The sequence below is a fragment of the Ursus americanus genome, chromosome 20, assembly GCF_024610735.1.
Source record: "Ursus americanus isolate L20-20 chromosome 20, mUrsAme1.1.p, whole genome shotgun sequence".
NCBI classification, from domain to species: Eukaryota; Metazoa; Chordata; class Mammalia; order Carnivora; family Ursidae; genus Ursus; species Ursus americanus.
This window is the reverse complement of record NC_142146.1, coordinates 33,385,878-33,408,472: the sequence shown is the minus strand read 5'-3', so window position 1 is coordinate 33,408,472 and position 22,595 is coordinate 33,385,878. Positions and strand designations below refer to the sequence as shown.

The following is a 22,595-nucleotide window of genomic DNA, read 5'->3' as shown; positions in this document are numbered from 1 at the left end:
TTTCCTCCTGTGGTCCTGTAATGTTCTTTGCTTTTCTTCTAGCACCATACTTAACATAGTGTTTTATAACCCTTGTTTCTGACAAAACTGCACATTTTTATTTTATATTATTAGGTATTAGGTAGGCCCATTAGAAATATTTCTTTGATTAAATATGGAACAGAGGTTGTATTTAAATACACGTTGTATTTAAAGAGAAGTTATATTGACACACTAGTATTTAACATCATTTTTTGGTGAGTAACTGAATTTTTTCCATTAAAATGTAAACCTCTATTATGATTATGGGTATTGGATAGTGGTGATATGTTAGGTGGGTAAACGAACTTTGCTTTCAATCTGTCAGTGGGAGATTGTACTCTTGGCCAAGTTGAGATCTAAGGAACATTTATTGGGGGCGTCCAGTTCTCTGAGGATTTTGACAGATATTATAAGCATATATTACATTGTTTAATCCAGCCAGCCAGCCAGCAGTACCATGTCTGCATTGTAAGTGGAAGGAAATATATTTCTTAGTATTTGTAAACTTCAGTTTCCATCATTTGTAAAGTGAAGGCAATATATTAGAATTGATCTTGGTGTACCTGTGTGGCTCAGTTGGTTGAGTGTCTGACTTTTGATCTCACGGTTGAGTTGAAGCCCCATGTTGGGCTCCATGTGGGTGTGGAGCCTACTTCAAAAAAAGAGGGAGAAAATAAATTGATCTCTATAGTCTCCTCAAAAACAAAAATATTTTGACCAAGCAATTCTTAATGTTTAGTTGATTAATGATTATTATAAGTAGACACAGAAAGGTAATTCCAGTGAGTGACCTTGTTTTTATTTTTAATTTTTTTTGTGACCTTGTTATTTCTTAGCTTACTTAGATATTATTATCACTGATGAATTTGTCACCTTAGTGGTGTTCACTGTTAGGCATTGTGAAATATTATCAGTTACCACATATTTTTATATTCTGCTACATAGTATCTAAAGATATGTCAAGTTCTGGGGAGAAATAACATGTAGTAGAGGTTCAGTCTGTATTGTCATGAAGCTTATATAAATAGGTATTAATGAAATAATCACAAAATCTATAGATCTGCCATTGTGGGTGCTAGGAAGGTAAATTGGAGAATTTTGTGAGAATTTTACCACATGCCTTGATTTAGTCTACTTTTCAATGGAAAAGACGGTTGAGCTTAACTCTGATGCAGAGGAAAGGTTTGGAAAGAAGAAGAGATCAGGGTATTAATTTCAGATTGAAGGAATGGTATGTACAGAGACTCCGAGTTAGGAGGAATCATGGTATGTTTGAGAGACTGAAATAAAGCCATTCTTTCTCTTTTTTATTTTTTCAGGGTTGGGATGGACAGTGACATGAGATTAAGGTTTGTGAGTAAAGTGGGGCTATATTATACAGGGAACTGATTAAATGATATTAGGAATTTTGAGTTTTTCTTCTTAGGGATAGCAAGAAGTCACTTCAGGATTTTAAGCATGGAAGAGATGCATGGGAGAGATTTAGAAAATCACTCTTAGGGTAGTATAGTGAATATTTGGGAGGGGCAACAGTAGAAGCAAGAAGACTTGTTAGGAGGAGGATATTGCAGTATGAAAGCCAGTTATATTGACAACTTGAACTGAAGTGATTACAGTGGAAATGGAGAGAGGTAGACAGAATTTGGAGAGTTCTTAAAATTCATTCTTACAATATTTGATCTGGTTCTTCCATTCTCTTAACTTCTGTCTGGTAGTATTATAAATGTGAACATTAGCCATTGGCAGGGTTTTTGTAGATTTTTTGCAGCAGTTGGTCAAAGTTTGAGTTTTTGATCAAGGATTCTGTGTCTGTCCTAGAGAGAAATTCGTTACTGTATAATAAGAGTTACTGTACAAGGACAATTGTTCTAGCTCTTTAATAGTTTAAAAGCTAGAGACAGTCTAAGTGCTCACTGACAGGGAAGTAATTAAATAAATTTAATATGTATTATGTAGAGTACTATTCTGGAATTCTTTGTAATTGTATGGAAGATTCCTATTAAATAAAAAATTTTAAATGGAAATATAGTTAGAAGAAGAAAGTAAAACGATAAAATAAGTCATATTTTGGTATGTATTTATATATGCAAAAACATATATATTTATGGCAGGATAGTGGTAAAACTGTTAATAATGTTATTCTTCAGATTGGGATTCAGAGTTAGGGTGTGTGGTAATATGAACCTCTTCCTGGTATTCTTATATCCTCACTATTGCTTGAAGTAAAAAAAAATTATATTATCGTATATTCTAATAAATACACATACACATATACTCATTGGAATGTGTTAGTAATTTGTTGGTAATAGCTATTGCCATTTAAATAGGCTGTAGTTGGCAGAATTAGAAAATAAATTGTACCTTTCTGTTTTATCAGTTAAGTTTTAGTGCTCAAGGATAAATTTTTTTCACTAATGGGTTACATATTATATGCTAGAACAAACATGTTCCTATAGTTACTTTCTGATTTAAAGCATCAAGAGCCCTAGTAGATTCTGTCCACACAAGAGAAAAAGAAAACATAATATTTGCAGTGTGTTATCCTGACATGGAGATAGAGAATTCAGGTTTACCTTGAGATCTAAGTGGACTGTGCCACTTGCTAGGTATGTGACTATGGACAAGATTATCACATTTTCAGATCTTTCATTTGTCTGTATTGATATAATATGTTTTCTTATGAGGTTTTTGTGCATGTTTATTCTAGATAATGTATATAAATAGCACGCAGTATATGTAAACAATCTATTTGGTCTGTATTGAGGAAAAATGCAGTATGATTTTTTATTCTTTAGTGGAGATGAATAAGATGAACTAGATCAGGAATTGACTACTGCTAGTGGCTCAGATTCCTGCTTTTATGAATATTATTGGACTATAGACACATCCATTCACTTACATATTATATATGGCAGCATTCAGGCTATGATGGTAGAGTTGAATAGTAGACAGAGAGACTATAAGACCCCCAAGCCTAATACATATACTGTGTAGCCCTGGACTGGATCAATATTACTTATAACTTTAATTTTATTTTTTAAAAAGTTTTCTAAAAACTTTCATTCCAATGTAATGAAAATACATTGTTCTAGTAGTTTCAGGGTAAGATATAGTGATTCAGTGCTTTTGTGAATCCCTTGACTGATTTTTATAGACATACTTATTTTTACTGTGTCCTACTTTTCTTACTCTTGCTTTATGGTATTTCCTTTCTACTCAAAAGATCCCCTTTAACATTTCTAGTAAGCCTGGTTTAGTAGTCATGACCTCCTTTTACTTTTGTGTTTCTGGGAAACTCTTTATTTTTCCTTTTCTTCTGAATGATAGCCTTGCTGGATGGAGTATTCTTGGTTGCAAGTTTTTTCCCTTCACTTCTTTCAGTGGCCCAATATATTATGCCACTCTCATTTGGTCTGCAAAGTTTCTGCTGAAAAATTGGCCGATTGCCTGGTGGGGTTTTCCTTGTATGTGATTATTTCTTTTTCTCTTGCTGCTTTTAAAATACTCTCTTTATTACCATTTTAATTACTTTGTGTCTTGGTGGGCACCTCCTTGGGTTGATTTTTTGGGGGGCTCTCTGTGCCTCCTGGATGTGGATTTCTGTTTCCTTCCCCAGATTCAGGAAGCTTTCAGCTATTACTTCTTCAGATAAATTTTATGCTCCCTTTTCTCTCCTTCCTTTTTCTGGGATCCCTGTAATGCAAATATTATGCGTATTGGTGTCACTGAGTTCCTTATGTCTTTTATTTTGAAGTTTTTATTTATCTATTTGTCAGAGAGCGAGAGCGCACAAGCAGGAGAAGTGGCAGGCAGAGGGAGAAGCAGGCTCCCCACTGAACAGGGAACTCGATGTGGGGCTCGATCCCAGGACCCCAGGATCATGACCTAAGCCGAAGGCAAATGTTTAACCGAGCCATCCAGGTGTCCTGCTTAAGTCTGTTTTCATTTATTATTATTATTTTTTTCTCTCCCCTGTTCAGTGTCATTGCTTTCCATTAGTCTGTCCTCCAAGTCACTGATACATTCTTCTGCTTCCTCTAGTCTACTATTTATTCTCTGTAATGTATTTATAATTTCAATTACTGAGTTCTTCATCTCTGATTGGTTCTTTTTTATATTTTCTGTCTCTTCGTTAAGGCTCTCTTTGAGATCCTCTACTCTTTTCTCAAATCTAGTGAGTATCTTTATGACTATTACTTTATTCTCTCAGGCATATTACCTCCATTTCATTTTAGGTCTCTAGCTGTGATTTTGTCCTGTTCATTTATTTGCGACATATTCGTCTGTCTCTCCTCATTTTTTCTAACTCTCGTTTCTGTGTTTTAGGAAAGTCACCTACATCTTCTCCTGTCGAAAGTAATGGCTTTGTGAATAAGAGGTCCTGTAGTACCCTACAATGCAGTGTCCCCTCTTCACCCAAGCCTTTGATTTCAGGGGTGTCTCCTTTGAGTGTTGTATGCAGCTCTTGTGGCTGAGCTGCCTTTGCCTTCAGTCTGGTTCTCTGTAATGGCTCTTTCTGCCCATCATGGGCAGGGTTTGTTTCTTTGTTATTAGTGTGCCTATCTGGGTGACCCTGGGATTGAGTTAGGTCAGACCACGCATTTGCCAGAGCTGCAGTAGCAACAAACTGCAGGGTGCTCTCCCTGTGTTGACCCATGAGAAGCTTTCATTGGTGGGAAGGCCTGCAGTCAGACAAGCTGTATGCCCCCAGCCCCTTGCCAGGGCTACAGTCAAACTGGTATGTGTGTTTTCTTCCCCTTTATCCAGGGCAGGAGTCACTTTCGGGTGTTCCTAGTCCCTGTTGGGGCTGCTTGCACACTCCCATGCTTGTGGCACAGCTTTGGATAGACTCCTGCGGAGGTGGGGCTAGAGGGGGTGGGTCCACAGGAAAGCATGGGGTGAGGGTGCTGTTAGCAAGCTAGATGGATAGTGTGTTTGTACTCGTTCTGTATTATCCATGTATCTAGGCTGAAAGATAGGGAGGGAAGTGGCACCTGCCAGCTCTTTTGTTCTTGGAGAAGTCTCCCAAAGGTCCCTACCCCTCCAGCATATGCTCTGAGATTAGAAAACAAATCTCTCCCCCTTAACCCAAGTTTTTCACACTGCTTCTTCTGTTCTTTATCTCTCTGGGGCTGGCTGTTATGCCGTTTCATGCTTTTTTTTTTAAGGGCAGGGACTCTGCTTCCTATTGCCCTCCAGCTCTCCCAGAGGCAGCCTCCTGATTTTTAAAGTTCCTGGTGTTAAGCCCCAGTGATTGTAAGAACTTGCAAAGTTAAGCCCCTCTGGTTTTTAAAGCCAGATGTTATGGTGATTAGTCTTCCTAGTGTGGGTCCTCCATGCCTGGGGTGCCTCGTGTGCCTGGTGTGGTGTCTGTTCTACTCTCCTGTCGGTGCCTGTGACTTCCCGCCCTCGCACAGACAGTGGGTCTGTTTGGCTCCGTGCAAGTTTTTGCCTTTCCTACCCTCTTTGATGTGGCCTCTTCTCTACATTTACCTGTGGGGAGGCTGTTGTGACAGTCTTTTGGTTGTTCTCTGGGTTATATATCTTGATGTGGGTGTTATCTAGGTGGATCTGTGGGTTGATGTGAGCCTAGGATCCTCCTACTCTGCCATCTTCCTCGGAAGTATCAGTCTTTTTTCTGTTTACAGTTTTAAATACCAGATCATCTTTGAAGATTTGCAAGTAAGGAAGTATTGTGATGTTAAGAATGTTACTGGCAATATGTCATATAGAATGCCTTGCATGAGGGAAATAGAAATTTAGATAAGTTGAGATTAATTCAGGTTGTGGTGATTATGGTAATAATCATGGAAAGAATATGGAGGACAACTTGGGAACACTTATTAGCTAATGGCACAAGAGGAAGATTGATATGATTCTAAGAATCTGAGTAAGACAGGATAACGGTGATCATGATAAATTTGCATAACAACGTAAAGTACCCTCATGCATTAACTAAATAAGTCAGTTAATTGTATGAGCAGAGAGCTAGAAATAAGTCAGTGCTGACTTAATTTTATATGTGGTATTTGGTGAATTTGATGTGGCATTCAAGGAAGCATGTTACACATGACTTAAAAATCTTGAATTACAGATGATCAGGTCTATTTAAAAATTTTTTAAAATTTAGGGACGCCTGGGTAGCGCAGTTGTTAGGCGTCTGCCTTCGGCTCAGGGCGTGATCCCGGCGTTCCGGGATCGAGTCCCACATCGGGCTCCTCCGCTGGGAGCCTGCTTCTTCCTCTCCCACTCCCCCTGCTTGTGTTCCCTCTTTCGCTGGCTATCTCTGTCAAATAAATAAATAAAAAATCTTAAAAAAACTTTTTTAAATTTAAATTCAATTTAATTAATATAGTGTATTATTAGTTTCAGGGGTGGAATTTGTGATTCATCAGTTGCATATAACACCCTGTGCTCATTTACATCAAGCTCCCTCCTTAATGCCAATCACCCACTTACCCCATCCTGCCACCCATCTCCCCTCCAGCAACCTTGTTTGTTTCCTATGGTTAAGAGTCTCTTATGGTTTGCCTCCCTGTTTTTATCTTATTTTTCCTTCCCTTCTGCTATGATCTTCTGTTTTGTTTCTTAAATTTCACATATGAGTGAAATCTTATGGTGACTTACTTTGCTGACTGACTTATTTCGCTTAGCATAATACCCTCTGGTTCCATCCACGTCCTTGTAAGTGGCAAGATTTCATTTGTTTTGATGGCTGCGTAATACTCCTGTGTGTGTGTGTGTGTGTGTGTGTGTGTGTGTGTGTGTGTGTGTGTATATACCATATCTTCTTTATCCATTCATCTATTAATGGACATCTGGGCTCTTTCCATACTTTGGCTATTGTGGACATTGCTGCTATAAACATTGGGGTGCATATGCCCCTTCAAGTCACTATTTTTGTATCCTTTTGATAAATACCTAGTAGTGCAATTGCTGGGTCATAGGGTAGTTCTCTTTTTTTTTGAGGAACCTCCATACTGTTTTCCAGAGTGGCTGTACCAGTTTGCATTCCCACCAGCAGTGTAAGAGGGTTCCCCTTTCTCCGTGTCCTCTCCAACATCTGTTGTTTCCTAAGTTGTGAATTTTAGCCATTTCTGACTGGTGTGAGGTGTTATCTCATTGATTTTTATTTGTATTTTTCTGATGTTGAGTAAAGTTGAACATTTTTTTCATGAGTCTGTTAGCCCTTTGTCTTCTTTGGAGAAATAGGTGATCAGATCTATTGGTAACGTATCAAAGTGATAGAAGTTATACATCAAGTGGGTGAGATCTGAGAGTGTGGTATAGAGAGAAGAGTAGCAGACACTAAAGAATTGAGCTTTAGGCGATTGACACAGAAAGGAAATGATACTGAGAGCATTCAGTGAAGCAGATGGAGAAATAATAGATTGTGTGTTGGACTCCCCTTCGCTGATTCCCTTTTGCAGTTTTATGCATATCCTTTATACTGTTAGTAATATAAAATTTAGTAAAGAAGTTATTGTTCATACTCTCTCTATCTTTTCAGTGGTGTGCTAGAGCCAGCCCGGAGAGCTGAATAGATAACATTAAATTTCCAGGAATTTTGTGACCCAGTTAAATTAACATTGTCATTATAAAAAGATAACTTTTATGTACTTAAAATTAAATAAACCATATTAAAAATAAAAGTAACAAATCCTCAAAACTCACCACTTTCTAATTATTTTATGTTACTGTTTTTACGCTCTTGAAGTTTTTACATACACCTATTGTATTTATATGGTAGAAATACTTTTTAGTGGTGTACTACTGTTCATTACTTCTCAAGTCTGTTGTCACTTTGGTAGTTTGAAATTGTGGTAGGAGTATTTACATTATGAAAAGCAGGAAACACTAAGATCAGGGCTCAATTTATTGTTGTCATTTGTCTGTAAACCTAACGTGATAAAGTTATTAATAATGCAGATTAAATTTAAAGGTATATCAGGTTTATAGACATTACAACATAATAACACACATAGTGAGGAAGTATCCTTCTAGTATTTGAGAACTGTTACTGATTCAGTAAAGAAGTTGCCCACACCACTGACCGATGAGTAAAGTTCTAAAAAATATCTCTGTCATTTCACTTGTATCCTATTCATTAAGTGAATAAAATTATCAGTGATTTTTGATGTCAAAACCGTGTTTGTTCACCACTTGAAACCAAAGGTTAGGTATGGATAAAGAGTGGGAAAATTCTCATTTTATGTGAATTGATTAGTTATATGGAATTTACAATAAGAATATTGTGTATTTTTTTATTGTCAGTAAATTGTTATATATCCTTTTTATCAGTAACATCTCTGTTCGTTTATGTGCATATTTTTTTGCAGAGCCAGTTGTTAAACTTTTTCTATTGACTTTCATGATTTTTAAAAAAATGAATAATAAAATTCCTCCTAAGACTTAATTTTTTTGTATTGATGAATTCATCTTTTTCAACTGAATTTTCATTTATATTTTGTATAGCAGCTGTCATTCCAGAATCATTTCCTTTTCTTTGTTTCTCTATCAATTTGGGGATTCATGTCACTCAATGTTATGTGATACAGGCAGGAAGGATAACATTTTCACTTTCCTAAAGATTTTTTCTGGAAGTGGAAGAAAACACACTTCATATCATCCATATTCCAGGAGGTAAGGAAAGTAGTGGAACAGAACTGCATTGTATATATGAATTAATTTGTTCACTAAAATAATATATCACATTTTCTAGGGATTCAACTAATGAAACTACTGCCCATTCTGATGCTGGCAGCGAACTTGAAGAGACAGAGATCAAAGGAAAAAGAAAAAGGGGTCGTCCTGGTCGGCCTCCAGTATGTATTATACTTGTCTTTGTCGTTGTAATGGTTACTGAGTAAAGGGGCTTGATATAAGCTGTTAATTCTAGTTCTGTTAATACTTTTTAAACATTTTGGTGGCATATTAGAGATTTTTGGAAACTTTTCTTCATGAATTGAATTAACAATGATCAGAAAAGGAATTTGATTTTAGTATCTTTTTTGCTCTCCTTGCTTCACTTGTAAATTAATTATGATCCATGTAAAGACATGGAGAAGATGATTAATATGAAATGAAATGTAGTTAGTTATCACTTCCTTGCTTTTTAAATGCAACTCTGATTTCTTGTGAGGTCTTAAGTATGCATTTTGGTAGTATTAGTTTGGGATTTTGGCCCAGTGTCAGAATATATTCTCATTGATACATGATTGAGAAGTTTAGAAGAACTCTGGATATCCGTACTTTGAGAGGGTATCTTTATATATTTTTGAGTATACCAGTCATTGTTCAGTTTAAGGTAGCATAAGCTCTCAGAGACAGTATCACTCACCATGTCAAGGGTTAAGGTTTGTACTATTCTGCACTCATTTTTATGATAGGATTTGGTATTAGCAATTTTTCCCCCTATTTTATGAAAGTTGTTATTATGGAAAATTTCAGTCTCCTTTTTGTGAGAGGCATAATACTATAATGAACTCTCCATATAACCATTACCTAGCTACAGCAGCTATCAAGTCATGGCTAATCTTTCATTTCTCCACCCCTTATTTCCCATTTTATTCCAAGTTCATATAGACATCATTTCATCTGTAAATATTTCAGAATGCATTTCTTAAAGATATGGGCTTGCTTTTTCTTTTTAAAATTTTTATTATTGAAGTATAGTTGATATACAATGTTTTATTAGTTTCAGGTGCACAACATAGCGTTTTGACCATTCTGTGTATGATGCAGTGGTCACCATGATAAGTGTAATTACTACCTGTCACTATACAGTGTTAGTTCAATATTATTGACTATATTCCCGAGGCTGTATATTTTATCCTTATGACTAATTTAGTTTATAACTGGAAGTTTGTACTCCTTAATCCCTTTTGCTTATTTTGCTCATCAACTGCTCCCCCAACCCTCCCCCTGCCCATCTTGCAACCACTAGTTTGTGCCCTGTATTTATGAATCTCTTTCTGTCTTCGTTTTGTTTTTTAGGTTTCACATATAAATGAAATCATATGGTATTTGTTTTTCTCCATCTAACTTATTTTACTTAGTGTAATACCCTATAAATCAATCCATGTTGTATGGATGTCCATCCATTTGCCACACAGATGGAAAGATTTCAGTTTTCTTTATGGCTGAGTAATACTCCAGAGTGTGTGTGTGTGTGTGTGTGTGTGTGTGTGTGTGTGTGTGTGTGTCTATGTGTCTGTGTATCTCCTTTATCCATTTATCTATCAATGGACAATGTAGGTTTTTTCTGTGCCTTAGCTATTTTAAATAATGCTGCACTGAACATAGGGGTGCATATATCTTTCTGAATTAGTCTTCATTTGCTTTGGGTAAATACCCAATAGTGGAATTTCTAGCTCAGGTGGCATTTCTGTTTTTAATTTTTTTGAGAAATCTCCGTACTGGTTTTCATAGTAGCTATACCAATTACATTCCCACTAACAGTACATGAAAGTTCCCTTTCTCCACATCCTTGCTAGCACTTGTTATTTCTTGTTTTTTTGATACTAGACATTCTAACTGGTGTGATGTGATACCTTACTGTGGTTTTGATTGCATTTCCTTGATGATTATTAATGTTCACCATCTTTTCATGTGTCTGTTGGTCATCTGTATGTCTTCTTAGGAAAAATATCTATTTAGGTCCTCTGCCCAGGACTTGATTTATCTTTATTTAACAATAAATATCATTATCATATCTCAAGATAAAAATATGGTATCACCAAATAACCACTTTTTCATAAATATTATCATTTTTAAAGTATAGTTTGTTGGTTTGAATCATGATGCAAATAAAATCCACTTGTTGCAATTGATGGTAATGTTAATGGTAAGGTTAACCAGTTATTATAAATATGTCCTTGTGACTTAAGACTTTTTTCTATGTTATTGCTGTTCTATCCATGTTTCTTTGCCTCGGATTTTAATTAGCTTCAATGAATCTTCATAACCTTTAATTTTCTAGCACAGTCTTAAATTTAAAAAATGGTTAGAGGGATGACGTCTACCATTTTTCTTTACATTCTTATATTCCACCTTTATTTAAAAGGAAAAAATTGTGGAGGAAAAGACATACGTTAAAATCACTCTTTATAATATTTCTCAATTTTGTTAGAATATTTGATGGTTGAATATTCCTTATGAAAGCATTTTGGGAAAAGTGAAAGAGTTTTATACTTAAATGCTGGAGACTATTCTAGTTCTCCTTACTATCACTGTATGATTTTTCTGAGGCTATAGGGAAGTTACATTGTTTTCACTAGGATTCATGAGTTATAGGTGCAAATTGAAAATAAGACTAAACTTGCTTGAGGGTAGGAAAATGAACTTCCTGTATGATTACTTACTTGAATTTGTTGTCCTCCAACTTAAATTGTTAACTTCATAAGATTCAGATTAAGTGCTTCCTTCTTCAAAAACACCTTTTTTTTCTAAAGAGAATTTATCACCCCTTCAACAAGCTATTATGTTTTTCTTTAGAACCTGTTTAATTTTGATGTGTCTATAGCTGCATTCCTATAATATTTTTGCTTTTCTTGTTGAAAAGGAGTATGCATATCCAAATTTAGCTCTTTTGTGGTTAGAAATATGATTTAATTTTTACTAAAATTGCTTCTCCATAATCTAATAGGTAAACAGTACATTCTCTTCCCATGTTTATAGAACTGAAAAAGAGTTTGCCAGGATAGGATAGTGCATTCTAGAAACTTGTGTTAGACTTCAGTCTATATTTTCATACTCATTAGTTCACATAGGTATCTATACTTATTCCACCTGACTCAAGCCCATTTCTTATTCTTGGAAACAACACAATTTCCTGAATTTCAACCCTGGCTTTGCACTAGCTGATGCTATTTATGTCATTTAATTGTAATGTCAGTACTATGAAATAGTCTTATATGCAGTTTACAAAATAGAAAACAAAAGTATGAAGTGGTAATTTGCCTAAGGTCACACACAGCATAAGCGGCAAAGCTAGGTTTTGAACTCTTATCTTAAACTCCCAAAGCCTTTCTATCAAGAATGCCAAAATGCCAAAGCTATTAATTTATATTGAGAGGTATAATTGTCAGAATGATCAGATTTGCATATGCTCCAGTACCTGTTCTGAAGATTACTTAGACAGTTTCAATCAGCTGGCTCCATTTTGGACTGTTCTGTTTTGATTGATACATGCTTTGTTTAGCTGTTTTAATACTGTGTATATTTTTTAAGAAGACTTCATGATCTCTGATTTTGTTTACTCAGCCATATGAAAACAGTATAAGGACTTTCTGCTATGGGTAGTATTCTTTTCATTTTTAAATTCTTATGGGGCATCTCATTGGTATTTCTTTTTGGTATACTATTATTTCAGAGACTTTTGTTTGTTATTAAACTACCTAATTCATATTTGTAATTGTAGCTCTCTACTCAAATGATCAACGATCTCTAAACAAACACTCTATCATGTTTATACTAACCCTATGATTATATTAACAAGTAATAGACATCATTTCCTTTGTCAACACACACTACTCCCTTGGTGATCACATCCAGTCTCATGACTTTAAATACCATGTATAAGTTTATGTCTCCCAGATTTATGTCTCCAGGCTGGACTTTACCCTGGACTCCAGAGTCATTCCTCAAATGTCTGTTGAGTTTCTTCCTTTAGATATTTAATGGGGCTACAATGTTTAAAAAACCAAACTCCCAAGTTGCTTATCCCCTGCCCACCTCTTTTCCATAACAGTGACTTCCATCCTGTAGTTGCTCAGGCTTTAAACCTGTAGCCATCTTTGTTGTTTTCTTTCTCACCTATATTTGGTATATCAGCAAATTCTATCTAATCAATTTTCAGATTGAGTCAATAATTTTTTACTACAAAACTGGTTTAAGCCACCATCATATTCTTTTGCTTGAATCTGTCAGGCTTGGTCCTTGTATTAGGGCCCTGTCTTATCTTCTTATTGTCACCTCCCCTAAAGGTGGCATTTTAAATTACAAATCCTGACTCCTACCCAAGGAGACTTATACACATGGAAAAAGGTAATTGTGTGTGTGTGTATGTTTGTGTGTGTTCCCCTCTCTCCACAACACTTGATTTCTATTTAACAGAGTATACATTTTACTTATGTACTTACTGTCTGTCTACACCTACTAGAAGATAAGCGTCATGAAGGTAGGGATTTTTATCTTGTTTGTTTATTGCTGTGTACTAGTGTCTGTCTTTCAGTAAATATTCTTTGAATATATGAATGGTATTTAATTTTGTTAAATTGTCACTCTTTTTTTCCTGGTGTTTAAAATTCTTTTATTTTGAAATAATTTCAGATAGAGAAAATTTGCAAGAATTCTACAAAAATTTTCTATACAGATTTCTTCAAACAGATTATCCACATGTTAGCATTTTGCTATGTTTATCATATTTTCTCCTCTATAAATACACATATACATGTAAATATATATTTTTATATATGTAAACCTGTACAATATTCCCCCCCTTATCTACAGGGAACCCCTAGGGGATGCCTGAAACTGTGGATGGGAACAAACTCTATATATACTGTTTTTTCCCTGTATATACATACCTACGATAAAGTTTAATTTTATTTATTTAGAGAGAGCACGTGTGCATGTTAAGTGGGGGTGAGGAGCAGAGGGAGAGGGAGGTAGAGAGAAAATCTCAAGCAGTCTGCATGCTCAGCACAGAGCCCTGTGTGGTGTTCAGTCTCATGAACCTGAGATCATGATCTGAGCTGAAATCAAGAGTTGGATGCTTAACCGACTGAGCCACCCAGGAGCCCCAATAAAGTTTAATTTAGAAGTTAGGCATATTAAGAGATTAATAACAACAACTAAAAACAATTAAAATAATATACTGTAATAAAAGTTATATGAATGTGGAATCTCTTTCAAAATATCTTATCGTAATGTAGTTACCCTTCTTGTGATGATGTGAGATGAGAAAATGCCTATATGATGAAGTGTGGTCCGTGATGTAGACATCATGTCATAGTGTTAGCCTACTATTGATCTTCTGATGATACGTCAGAAGGAGGATCACCTGCTTTTGGAGTGTGGTTGACTGCAAGTAACTCAAACTGAGGAATGTGAAACTACAGATAAGGGGGTCTATTATATTGTTTATCTGTTATTACTTTTGAAGTGTTTGAGAGGCACAGACATGGTGCCACTTCCAATGCTTTAGTATGAAGTTCCTTAAAATAAAGGACATTCTCTTATGCAACCACAGCACAATTATGAAAACGAGGAAAATAATATTGATATAACACTATTATCTATACATTTTATTCAGTTTTTACTCGTTGTCCTAGTAATGCCCTAAGGAAAGAAAAAAATAATTGTTTCTCCTTGGGTCAGAATTCAGTCCAGGATTTCATTTTGCTATTGGTTGTAATGTAAATCAATACATCTGTAACCTAAACTATCTTTAGTCTTTGGTTTAATGTTTTATTAAGGATTTTGTTTTCTTTGTTCTATTTAAATGATAACCTAGACTTTCATTCTCAGAATTATTTAACTTTTATATTTGCCTTGGCTGAAAAGGAAAGGTAAATAAAAAGAGATACAATTTTTACTCTAATTTCTATATATTCATACACATAGAAGATGGAGAATACACAAAATTTTAGCAAGCATCGGAAGAATAGGGTAACAGGTAAATTTGTAAGAGTTGGATCTCCTAAATTAACTGGTACTTTTGTGTAGAATATTATGAATTTCATGATGTTTAAATATTTTACATAATTTTTAATGGCTTTCTGGTATTTTCTACCAAATTAATTAATCCCCTGTCATCTATCATTTATGTTAAAAATTCTTCATTAATCTAACTCATACTGACATAAGCTATCTCACAAATACATTTTCCATGCTGACATAAACTAGCTCCCAAATAAATTTTGCTAGATCCTTTGATCTTTTTTAATCCTGTATTAAAATTGGAGTTGGTCGGTCAAGAAGGTATGCCATGTTTTGAAAGCTTTGGATGAGTATTACTGGTTTGCCTGTCACACAGCAAAATACACAGCACTTCCCATCTTACTGTTGATTATACTAATGATTAAAAATTTACTTATTTTTAAGTGGTGTAAAATTTTAACAGTATGTTTTGAACTATTGGTCATTTGTGTTTCTTTTCTGAATTGCCTGTTTGTCATTTTCTTTTTATTTATTTATTTAAAAGATTTTTTTTAATTTATTTATTTGACAGAGATAGAGACAGCCAGTGAGAGAGGGAACACAAGCAGGGGGAGTGGGAGAGGAAGAAGCAGGCTCCCAGCGGAGGAGCCTGATATGGGGCTCGATCCCATAACGCCGGGATCATGCCCTGAGCCGAAGGCAGACGCTTAACCGCTGTGCCACCCAGGCGCCCCCTGTTTGTCATTTTCTATAGCACTTCTCTGTTTTTATGTTTCTAAGAAACAGTAATCTCTTTACAAAATGATTTTTGTAGCTTAAGCCTACGCACTTTTATGATAAGTTTTTGAAATGTATTCATCATTTGGAATTGTATCTACTTTCTCAAACCAGCTTTGTTACCTATTTTATTATTAATTTTTCGTTTACTACTTCTCCTATTGACTAGTTTTTAGTTTGGACTTCCTTAAGTTTGTTAAAACATAGCACAATTCTTCTAGGAACTCAACAATTAAAACATGAATCACCATTGAGTCTCCTCATCCCCCCCTTCCTTTCCCTTTCTCCTGTATCTAATTAGATTCCAGTCTGATAAATTTTTATTTCACAGTGTCTTCTACCTCTGTCTCTTCTTTTCCTTTTCCCAATTTCCTTTTTTTAGTTTTCACTTTATAGGGAGTTTGAACTGTGAGCTTCCTTCCTGTAGTAGGAAGTGTTTTCCCTTTTCAATACCATTTTAAAAAATATTGTCCAGTTTTGGGGCACCTGGGTAGCACAGTCGTTGGACATCTGCCTTTGGCTCAGGGCGTGATCCTGGCGTTCTGGGATCGAGTCCCACATCAGGCTACTCACTGGGAGCCTGCTTCTTCCTCTCCCACTCCCCTGCTGTGTTCCCTCTCTCGCTGGCTGTCTCTCTGTCACATAAATAAAAAAAATAAAAAAAAAATCTTTAAAAAAAATATTGTCAAGTTTGACCTTTTTTTAACTTGTTCAAATAACAAGAAGTGCCTTTTTGTTGTGAGTTATGTTCTTCTAACTTACAACTTGATATTTTATTGTGTTTCCTTATTCATAACCTTTTGTTCAGTCAGATTACATTTCTTTGTCCTCTATGTGTAGGTGTCTTGTGCTTTCTCACTTCTAAATCTTAGCTCATGGTGTTTTTTCTTTCTGGAATCCTTGCTTCATAAATTCTGTTTAAGCTAATCGTACCAATTTTACTAATCCATTAAGTCTCAACTGGCAGCTCATCTCTTCTGTGAAACTTTTCTGGTTACCTGTTGCTGGAAATTATCTGTCCCTTCATAGAACCCTTCCAGCACTTACCTTAAACCAAATTTCAGTGAAATGTATTTTTTATATACTGTAGTTTACTATATTATATTATAGTTATTTGTGTTTCTGGTTTTCTTTTAATTATTTGTATGTAATGATTTTATATTGTTATTCCAAGTATGTTTATATACACTATTGTGAAAAGGGTAGGTGTTATTGTACATTTAGAGCTTGTGAACAAATTCAGGTAGGGCACAAAGCTAAAAAGCAATGTTAGTATATCTTGTGTCTTTTAAGTTTTTAGGAAAGTCATTGCACATTCAGAGTACAATTCATTTTATATAGAGCTTTGGGGATAGAGTAGTTTAGGATGGTTAATTTTCCTGCACAGCAATGGTAACTTAAAACAGTTTACCAGAAGTGTAGGTACACATTTAAGTTATGTAATAGATACTTTCAATAACGCATTTGTTCTAAACTCTGACATTTGATTACATCATTATCACAAAGATGCAGTGAAGTTGTGTGTAGATTTATGACTTCATGAGCATATTTTCTGTAAAAGTCATTACTTAATAATTTTAGTCAGGCTTTGTTTCAGGTAGTTTTGTTTTCCTACATGTAATCGTTAGCATCTTTTTTCCCCCACTCTGTCCCTGGAATGTCCAGCAATGAACACATGACTCTGGTTTTCTTCATTAGTAACCGTGTGGACCATGGACATCTCACTTACATTATTTTTAATGGAATTTGAAGCATGAGTCTTCCTCCATCACCAATTGACAACATTGTATTGGGATGTTGGAAAATACATCTTAAATACTATAAGTTCTTTGAAAACGACATGTGGTAGTGTATGGAAGGATCAGCTTTTTTTTGTGTATCTGGTACAAAGTAACTACATGATGAATAAAGAAATGAGTTGTGTTGAACTGTGAAAAAAATCTCTTTTCTCATACGTTGTGTTCTGTAGTTTGAATCAGTTTGAATTTGTCTTTGCTAATGGTTAGATTCAGGTTCTGCATATTTGGCAATAATACCATATAAATGTCACTTGAGCTCTTAAGCAGGAATTCTGGAAGGTAGACTAGATGAGACTCCATAAGACAAGACATAGAAACTAGTCATGCTCACTAGGTTGAGGCAGGTATTTAGGAAGAGATCCACTTGCTATTAATAGAAGAATGATTTCCTAGGCAAGAAGTAGTTGGGGTAGATGGAATAAGTGGATCACGTCCCATCAGGGAGACTATGTGTGTCCAAGCATTTAGAGATGTCTTCTGAGCTAGATCTATAGGTCTGGCAACCTCTTGTGGGAGACCCACCTAATGGCCTGGGATTCAAGGATAGGACTTCAGTCCCTGGGATAGACTGATAATGTTAGGACAGGACTCTAGCTCCAGAGGAACTGGTTTACTGGCTAGGTCACTAAGGTATTAGTAATATCTGAATTAAGGCAAGGACTCCGTTCTTAAGATGGCACAACGTCAGAACTGTAACAACTAAGCAAGTTTGATGTGGAACATGATCCATTTCTTTCATTTGAGAGCACCTTGGATCCTTGTTTAGGAATGGGAATACACCTACAGGTGGCCTCACCTATGTGGCAGAAATGTGTAGGGAAGGGAGCCTGTCAATTCACAAGTAATTAAAGGGTTATGTATATATTACTACTCTTCAAAATAACTATCAAAATCCTTAATGTTTAAATTCACCCACACCTCTGCCCCCCCTGCCAAACTCCAAACAAATATACAATTTGAGTGGGAAAAGTGTATTTATGTGTTTGAGATGGGGATTATTTTCAGGACTGTGAAATTGTATCCTTTGGATGTAACCTAAAGATTGTATGTATCGTGTTGCATTATTATCTTCTCTCTTACTCTTTTTATTAGGGTCAGTGTTTCTGAACATTTTTACTGTTTATTACTGTCTGGATTTGGGACATGGGAAAATCACTCTTGGGATAATGGGGATAAAATAGATAGACCTTAGATAAGAGCAAATAGATTTTTATGTTTTTACTTTTATCCCCCTTTATGACCCATGCTAAAGGTTCCCAGGCGTGAGATTTCTGGTTTATTTCCCCTTTATTTATAGAGTTTAGTTCATACTGTCTATAGTATGCATGCATAATAACGTGTGTGTGACACACACAAACATTTCTACACATATGCAGGGTTACTTGTCATAGTGTTATTTGTAATTGTAAAAGATCCAGAATAAAATAAATGTCAATCAGCGGGTTAATGTCTAGAAAAAAATTAATGTACATTTGTGCAATGCAACACTGCAGTTTTCAGAAAAGAATTAAGGTATTCTCTAGGACATACTGTAGATTGACTAAAAATATGTGAAAATAGAATGGTGCAGAACTGTGCATAAGTAACATAAAATACAATAAATACATAGAAATATGTATGTGCATTTAGGTTTTTTCCAATTTTTTTTATTCCGGTGAAATACACCTAAGATTTGCCAATTTAACCGTTTTTACATGTACAGTTCAGTTGTATTAAATATATTCATAATTTTGTGCAGTCATCACCATCATCTCCAGAACTTTATTCATCTTTTTTAAAACTGTAACTCTAATGAAATAAATAAGACATGGGTATGCATTGTTGGGCTTAGAAAATATGGTTAGTAATATTCTAAGAACTTTGTACAGGGACAGATGATAGCTAGATTTATTGTGGTGATCATATTGTAAAATGTATAAATATTGACTCATTACGTTATACACCTGAAAGTATTATAAAATTGCTATACGTCAATAAAAACAGAAATGTAAACTCTACCCATTAAACGGTAACTCCCTATTTCTGTTTTCCCTAGCCTCTGGCAACCACTTTCTGTCTCTGATTTTGACTAAGTATTTAAGTGGAGTCATACAGTATTTGTCCTTTGTGACTGGCTTCTTTTACTTAACATAATGTCCTCAAGGTTCATGTTTTAGATTATGTCATAATTTCCTTCCTTTTTAAGGCCGAATAATATTCCATTGTGTGTATGTACCACATGTGCTTATCCATTCATCCATCAGTGGATACTTGGGTTGCTTCCAAGTTTGAGCTATTGTGAATAATGTTGCTGTTATGATGGGTGTACAAATAACTTTTTGAGACCCTGCTTTCAGTTCTTTTGGGTATATACTTCTATGTATAATTGGTTGATCATATCATAATTCTATTTTTAATATTTTGAGGAACTGACATACTGTCTCCCACAATGGCTATACCATTTTACATTCCCATGAACAGTTCACAAGAGTTCTCATTTCTCCACATCCTCTCCAAGAATTATTTTCTTTTTTTGATAGTAGCCATCTTAATAGGTGTGGGCTTCTATTTCATTGTAGTTTTGATGTGCATTTCCCTAATGATTAGTGATACTGAGCATCTCTTCCCGTCCTTAATGGCCATTTGCATATCTTCTTTGGAGAAATGTCTATTCAAATTATTTGACAATTTTTAAATCAGGTTCTTTGTTTTGTTGAGTTTTAGTAGTTCTTTATATATTCTGGATATTAATTGCTTATCCAGATATATGATTTGTAAATATTTTCTCCCATTCTGTAAGTTGTCTTTTGCTCTTTACCCATTGAGTGGTTTTGGTACCCTTGTCAAAATCATTAAACCATGTATGTGAGGGTTTGTTTCTGGGCTCTCTGTTGTATTCCACCGGTCTGTATGTTTGCTTTCATGCCAGCACCACACTGTTTTCATAGTGTAACTTTGTAATAAGTTTTGAAGTCAAGAAGTGTCAGTCTTCCAGTGTTGCCTTTTTTTTTTTTTTTAAGATTGTTCTGGTCATTTGAGATCCTTTTGAGATTCCCTATGAACTAGAGAATAGGTTTTTCTATTTCTGCAGAACAGGTCATTGGAATTTTGATAGAGATTGCATTGAATCTGTAGGTTGCTTTGGGGAGTATTGACATCTTAACAGTATTAACTCCAATCCATGAACATAGAACAGTTTCCATTTATTTATTTCTTCTTTAATTTCATACACATTGCTTTGTTTATATGACATATAAGGAATGAGTAGTAGTGTTTGTCTCTTAGGAAAGTTGATTGTAGATTATAAGGGTGTGCAAGTCTTCATTGTGTAACTTCAGTCACCTTTTGAATTTTAGGCCATGTGAATGTATTACTTATCTCGTAAAGAAAAGTAACATTTTGCCACCTCTCTTCAGACACACACGTGCATGCGTACACACACGTGCACACTTGTGCGCACACACAATACTGAGAAAATACTTGTTACTCCAAAGAGTGAGCACAGAAACAAGACTTATTAGGAGGAGCCAAAATCAGGAGTCCAGCTATAAAGAATGAATGCATGAAATGATGATGTTTTTAAGTGACTTTAAATTTATCAGCCTGTAAAGAGGGATCTGGTGCAGTAGATGACTGAACATGTAGTAAATGATAGCCTTACTTGCCATGCTTAGGAGTTTGGATTTTAAATTGTTGGTTAATGAGGGTCACTAAAGATCAGAGATTAAACAAGGAAGTAATGGGATTCTATTTATATTATAAGAATTACTGTGGTTATAGTATTGGAATAGTGTGGGATGGTTCAACAGACATAGGATATGAGCCACATTGTGGCTTAATATTTTCTACTAAGTTACAAAAAATAGGTAATGAAATTAATTTTTATGTATCTAATATGTTATTTCATCATGTAATCAATATAACATTATAAGTGAGATATTTTATATGCTGTTTTTCATTCTAAATCTTCACATCTTCACAATCTTGTGGATATTTTTTGCTTACTGCACATTTCATTTTTGACTACTGTATCTTATATGCTCAGCTACATGAGAGTATTGGCTACCATGTTAAGATGGTGTAAATATAGAGAATCAGTCAGGGTGTAGTCAGGAGACAATATCTATTCTACTAGTAATTGGAACAGGAAAATTTAATGTGAAGAATTATTAATTATTAAAGAGTCCTTAACCACTTGTTATTCAGGAATCGCAAAGTAAGATAACAACTGTAAACCTATTAGCATGGCTGAAATCCAAAAACCTGACAAGGTTACAAAGCTGTCAAGGTTACAAAGCATCAGTAACTTTTATTCGTCACTGGTGGGAATGCAAAATGTTGTATCGACTTTGGAAGACAGTTTGGCAGGGTTTTTTTTTGTTGTTGTGTTTTTTTTTTTTTTTTTACAAAGCTAAACATAGTTTTATCATATGATTCAATAATCATCCTCCTAGATGTTTACATAACTCATTTGGAAATTATGTCTGCACAAAATGCTGCATGTGAATGTGTATAGCAGCTTTATTCCTAACTGCCAAGAAATGGTGACCAAGATGTCCATCATTAGGTAAGTGGATGACAAAATGTGATACATTCATACAATGGAATATTATTTAGAAATAAAAAGAAATTAGCTATTCAGCCACTAAAGGACATGGATGAATCTTAAATGTATATTGTTAAAGTGAAAGATACACTCTGAAGAGGCTGCATACTGTGATTTAATTATATGACTCTCTGTAAAAGCCAAAACTATAGTTACGATGAAAGAATTCATTGTTTGTCAAAAAGAAGTGGGAGGGTTGAATGGAAGAAGTACAGGGATTTTTTTAAGATGGCAAAAACTCTTCTATGTCATACCATATTGTACATACATGACACTGTGCATTTGTTAAAACCCACTGAACTTCAAGGAAAAAGTGAATTTTATAAGTATAGATTTTATAAAGTCATTTACGAGGTTAGGTGGATACCAGGATGGAATGTAGAATGTAACAAAGCAGTCTACCTCTGTTGGAAGCGTTTGAAACAATGTCACTGAAGGGAATTGGGCAGGAAGTTGCTGACTTAAGTAACTTTGGAAATGAATCTGTAAGACTAAAATCAAAGAAACTACATTGTGTATATAAGCGCTGTAATCTAGTTAATAATATTGTTTCTGCTAGGGTATGATTGAACAGTTCTAATACTGCTGTGCTTGTATACTGGTGGGTGCCAGGTTTGTCACTGTTGGGGTGGGACCGTATCGGATAGTAAGGGGAAGATGCATTCATACGGTAATGGAATAAAGTTGTAGATACTAGTATGAATTTATATTTATCTTAATATAGATAATAGATTGTTAAAATACAGCAG

At 35.0% G+C, this 22,595-nt stretch overlaps 1 protein-coding gene across 3 annotated transcripts in view; it reads left to right on the top strand.

The window, feature by feature from the left end:
• STAG1 (STAG1 cohesin complex component) overlaps positions 1–22,595 on the top strand; it is a 418,952-nt gene that overhangs the window by 129,210 nt on the left and 267,147 nt on the right. Inside the window, exons 1-2 of one of the 3 annotated variants that reach the window (XM_045791827.2) lie at positions 8,744–8,846; positions 21,695–21,807. Coding sequence is in view for 1 of the 3 variants with exons in the window: in XM_045791826.2 (XP_045647782.1) it covers positions 8,744–8,846 (103 nt within the window). In the remaining 2 variants the exon portion in view is untranslated. Of the gene's footprint in view, positions 1–8,743; positions 8,847–21,694; positions 21,808–22,595 lie in introns of those variants that run through there. The other 2 variants (XM_045791826.2, XM_045791829.2) reach the window with 2 other exon arrangements.